Genomic DNA, 6,000 nt, shown 5'->3' on the forward strand with positions numbered 1-6,000 from the left:
GGCCTGCGCTTTCTCTTGTATAGTTAAGTCTGTGTTAGTCGTTTTGTCCTGCCCAGGTTGGGTCAAGTTTCGTTTGTTTCGCTTTCCTGTCCGTTTTGGAGGGATGAGCTTTGGTTGTAGTTGAATATTCCTTGTTGGCTTCTTGTTTCTTTGTTGATATTTTATTACTTTAAAAGGAAAAAAAAAAAAAAAAAACCTTCTCTGAAAACCAGTAGAATTAAATGCCTCACCAGAAAAAGCACTCTAACACATTTTCCAAAAGTTCATTTTAGTCTTTTCTTACCAATTTAATGGTGTCAAAACCATTCCAAATACATGTAAATTATTTATAGCCCGGACAGATAATTTGAGTAGTAAAATAAGAGACTCTATATATAAAAGAATATGAGTTTTAATTTCATTTAATGACATTTCAAAAACTTAATTTAACAATTATAGAATCGGCCATTGGATCTAAAATTTGGTTTACTTAATATGACTAATTCAATCCCAAAAAAAGAGTCTGACTCAGGTAAGATTACTCATTGCCCAAAAAAAATCATAAAACTCAAATAATTGATTGCATCAATATAAGTATGCATGCAATGACATTAACTCTGGTTTCAGAGTAGATGGAAATAGAAACAAAATGGTAGATGGGAATTTTCTCATTTGCTTCGAAGAACCGTTTTTATTATCTTTTTATTATTATTATTATTTTGCTGGGGAATTTTTTGCACATAGGCATGGATGATGGAGGAATGAATTCTCTGGCATTACCAAGTCATTTTCTTTGAAGGAGCTGGTGGAAAGTGGAGTGTGTAACTTGTAATTTCAATACACACACACACACATGTGTATATATATATATATATATATATATATATTGTTTTAGGTGGCATTTTAAAACAGATTTAAGTTTACAATTCATATAATTATAATTAAGCCCACTAATTATGGCACATGTCAATTGACCGATTCAATTAATTCTGAGATTAATATGTATTTCATAAATATAATCAAATATTTTAAATATAAATCATATTTATTTAAACAAAAAATATTTGATATACTTTCCCTTATTAAAAATACTTGTATAAATAATTGACGTATTTTAACCTATTAAAATCAATTTAATTTAACTTTTCTCTCTCTAATTAATATTTATTTAACTTAATAACAGTTGTTTTACTTTCAACTAACTAGTTAATCATAATATTTTAATGATACCCATCACCATTACGTTGGTTTTTATTTTTTTATAAATGTATATACACAAGTCAAACAAACCAATTTTTATATATAAACCAAACGGAACCGTGAATCAATTCATAATTGAATCAATTGAATCAACTAATCTGGTCGGTGTTAATGATTTTGTTATAAAAATAATATTATTATTCTTCCCAATATATAAATACAATCTAGCAGTGGGGCTTGAAATCAAAGCTTATTTTTTGTTCATTAATTTGTTTCTTTCTTTTTTGGCTTTTTCATTTTCAAATTTCTTACTAGCGTTTGATTTAAAAATATTTTATTACTAAAATTAAAAGATTACTTTAAAGATTATTAAATATAAATTATTATTATTACATTTGATAAAATTTGATAAAACTAAGTGGGTATAACCAGTTATTGTATTTGGTTAGATATAATAAAATAATACTAATATATTATTTTACTTAAATATCTCTGAGTCTAATTATTGTAAAATATTTTTTTATATTATTTGTTATATTAATTTAAAATAAAATTATTTTTGTCTTAAAAAATTAATATATAAAGATATAGTTATAATAAAATCAATATTACCTTAATAATATTTTAATATCTAAGATGGAATTGATAATCAAATTACCTTTATATTATCTATCACATCCCCATTAATAATAAAAAATTATCATAATATTTTATTACTTATAAAGCAAATAAAATAAGATAAATAATAAAATATAAATTATCAAAATATTATTTAATCTTTTCTAACTAAACATTCCCTTAACGGGATTTTGTTGAACCAGGGTGGCTTGTTATTGGCAATGATTAATAAATGATTGAATACTATCCATCTCATCAAGTTAATAATAAATTATTAATGTTAATTAGAAAAAAAATGGCAATTAAAATTAAAATTATTTGTCTTAATTAAGTTTAGTATCTTCACTATGGATTACATTAATCCAATAATCGCTGAGAATAATAGGAAAACGATTAGACAATTTTTCACTCAAACTCCTACAAATTTTCAATGAAAATAAATATATATAAAATTAATTATAAGGCTGAATATTAGGTTAACTCAGAAATTATTAGAGGTCAAAATTTTGTCAATAAACAACAAATTACATTTTGAAATTATATCATACTGTCCCCTAATAGTTTTAAAATGATAATTATGTTTTTAAAAAATTGAATATAATACAACAAAATAACGAGTATTAATGTCATTTTACAACTATTTGGGTCATATATATAAGGGTTTGGAAAGATTTTAAAGATTAAATTATGAGTTTTTAAACTTTTTAATGATTAAATTATCATACTTAAAATGTTTGGGTCTAATAAAAAGTTATTGTTTTTCTAATTTTTAATTAATGAATAATAAAATTATTTTTTTACCCTTATATTGTTAGTGTTTTTTAATAGAGTTAGATTTTTTGTGGAAAATGTTCTTTTTGCCACTAGAGGTGAAAAAATATTTTTAAGTCAAACCTCGGGTGAGAAAATGATATTTACTCTTCCTCTAGTTTGCCATTGGTTTGAGACGGTGGTTGTGTAACCCTTGAAATATAACTAAAAGGCATGAATAAAATTCCATTAAAAACTTAGTTAAATTTGAGGGTAAAATCATCATTTAATAAAAAATTTTAAAAACATAAAATTTATTACATTTTCTCTTTTAAGTTTTAAAAACTAACAACTTCATCTCTATGTAAAATTTTTAAACTTTAAAAAATAACATTTTCCCCTCTCCCCGCCCCCAACTTAGGGTTTTCTTTCTTTCCACTCTGGCTACCATTTTCGACCACCAACGACTATGCTTTCAACCCTAATCGATAGAGAAAAAGTCCAGTCATCTCTCCCTAAGCAACGATATCATCTGGATTTGTCTGGACTAGACATAAAAAGTCATAAAATAATGCAATCTCGAATGCATAAAAAGTTAGGGTTACAACTAATGAAACCCATGTATTATAGGCCAAAGGACTATTTCCCACCCAAGTTTAGTTGCATTCTCAAAGTCACACCCATAGAGGTTGAAAAACTCAAAATCTTACCCATAGACAAACTACTATTAGGAAAGAAAGGGATAAACTCGTTATTTTACTAATAATATTAAAAAATTATAAAACTGATTATATTTTCTCTCTTAAGTTTTAAAAACTAACAATTTTACTATTATCTAAAGTTTTCTAACTTTGAAAAGTCATATTCTTTATTCCCCAAACTTAAGGTTTTTTCTTTTACCCCTCTGGCACTGATGACCTCTCATCTCCATCCTAAAACGTCAAAGTTAAAAAATTTTAGATAGATGTGCAGTTGTTAGTTTTTAAAATTAAATAGGCAAAATATAATATGTTTTATATTTTTTTAATATTATTAGTTAAATGACTATTTTACCTTTGCTCTAACAAAAAATTTTAACTTCAATTAGTTAATAGATTAAATTTTGAGGTTTTCAAAACTTATAAATGTGACTTTAAAACACAACTAAACTTGGGTAGAAAATAATCTTTTGGCATATATTATAACACAAACAAAAGGAAATTAAACTAAAAATATAGAACTCATAAAATAAATGCAACGATCTGAGCATGGATTTGTCACCTTTAAAAATTTCAGCCGAAAGTACTGAATGAGCAATAAAAAACCAACAGGTTATTAAATATTGCGTCAGGGGCCAAAGCTTAAAGTAAATACTGTGTCTTTGATATTATCTTCAATTAAATTGTGAATCACCCTTCAGATGCGTGGTGGGTCAAGTCACACGGGCATTATAGATAATCATTAGTGTTATAGTTGTTGAGTCATACATCATATTATATATAAAAATTAATATTTTGTATAATGTATTATATTTATATATTAAAAAATAAAATAATAAAAATTTTAATTAATATATTATTATTTTAAAAAATATTATAAATCAAATTTTTATACAGATCTTTACTGTATTATTTATTATCTTAAAATATGTATCATTTTTTACTTTTATCATATAGTAAAATATATATTATATATAATAAGATATGGATAATCCTATACAGTAATAGTCCAATTTAGAAGATTTATTGGTGTTATCTTTGGAAGTTGAGTTTCATCATCTAAGTCTAAGCTATGCTTGCCCAAACAGATATCAAATTATTTCAAGTTGCAGATAAATCTTCTTCTGACTTGCACATGTAATCTTAAAGCAGGATTAAAAATTTTTAATTTAAAAGAGGCAGTTTTAAGAAGTTTTAAATAATTTATGCCTAAGGGGCACTGAATTAACTATAGATGTCAAAAGAGAAGGGGAGGGCCAAATGCCCTATTCTCTGTCTTTGTTATCATAGAAGATGTTGATTCTTATCTTGGGCTCATCCCCATTACAAGGATAAGGATTTCTCATCTCTTACCTGTAAGAGGAAGGACAATAAACTGCTGGAGATGACGAATCGTCATTAGAGAAAATAAGAAAAAACTCCTAAGGAAAATTTGTCATTTTTCAAACTTTAAAGAAAAATCTAGGGGAAAATTATGAGATTTTCAATTTTAAAAAGAAAAATGTGATAAAAGTTTTGTTTTTTAAATTTTGTTATTAAATGACAATTTAACCCTTACTGAGATTTTTAACAAAAATTACCTCATAAGTGAGTATTTGAGTTTTTAAAAATTAAAAAGTAAGATTGGAATAATGCTTGGCTTACATGTTGACATCCCAGTATCTGATATGCGTTCCAAGGTGTACTTCCTTTGATTGAGCGTGATGCCCTCTTTAGATCTGACAATTTCAATTCCTAGAAAATATTTTGGTGCTCCTAGATCTTTGATCCTGAATGTTTTATATAGATGATGTTTCACATTTTCTATGGCTACATTGTCATTCCCAATGATGAGAATATCGTCCACATAAACAAGGAGACATGTGAAGGAACTTTCTTGCTTTCTTGTAAAGAGAGCATAATCATGTTTTGATTGATGAAAACCCATATTGACCAATGCTTCTATGAGTTTTGCATTCCACTGTCGAAAGGCCTATTTTAGGCTGTACAGTGACTTTCACAGACAACATACTAGGTTCTCCCCCTATCTGTGAATTACTGGTGGAACTTCCATCTATATCTCTTCATCTAGGTCCTCATAGAGAAATGCATTATAAATATCCATTTAACAAAGTGGCCAATCATGAGAAGCAACAACTGTAATAAATGTGCAAACAGTCACATGTTTGGCACCAGGAGAGAATGTTTCCTGATTATCGAGACCCTCTTGTTGGGTGAAACCTTTGGCAATCAAGCGGGCTTTATAGTGTTCAATAGAGCCATCTGCATGATATTTTATTTTAAATATACATTTGCATTTGATGGGTTTTCTGTAAAGTGGTCTTGACACCAAATTCCATGTTTTGTTAAGGGACAAGGCTTGAAATTCATCAACCATGGCTTGTCTCCAGTGATGAGATTGAACAGCTTTAGAATATGAAGTGGGTTCTCGATATTCAAAGATATGGTTGATACAAGCTCTGTGTGTCGGCGCTAATCTGTCATAACTGATGTAATTAGAAATGGGATATGGTTTTACGGATGCTACAAGACATATATAGTTAGTGGTCCAAATGGAAGGTCTGATGGTTTTGGATGAACGTCTTAAAGGAACTAAAGTCGATAAGTTAGAAGTCAGTGGAGCATCAACTGAAAATGATTCAGATATCAATTTGATATGATCAACAGGAACAATATTGTATTCTAGATGAATGTCATGAATGTCTATGGTTTTTAAGGGTGGTGGTGAGGATGCATGGGCTGGGTCTCTGTCCAT

General features: G+C 27.6%; 1 protein-coding gene across 1 annotated transcript; it reads right to left on the reverse strand.

The window, feature by feature from the left end:
* Positions 1–5,349: 5,349 nt before the first annotated feature.
* Positions 5,350–6,000, reverse strand: LOC123208561. Its single transcript, XM_044626096.1, has one exon. It carries the CDS (start codon positions 5,998–6,000, stop codon positions 5,350–5,352), a length of 651 nt encoding a protein of 216 aa, XP_044482031.1.

This window comes from Mangifera indica, chromosome 2 (assembly GCF_011075055.1).
Source record: "Mangifera indica cultivar Alphonso chromosome 2, CATAS_Mindica_2.1, whole genome shotgun sequence".
Classification (NCBI taxonomy): Eukaryota; Viridiplantae; Streptophyta; class Magnoliopsida; order Sapindales; family Anacardiaceae; genus Mangifera; species Mangifera indica.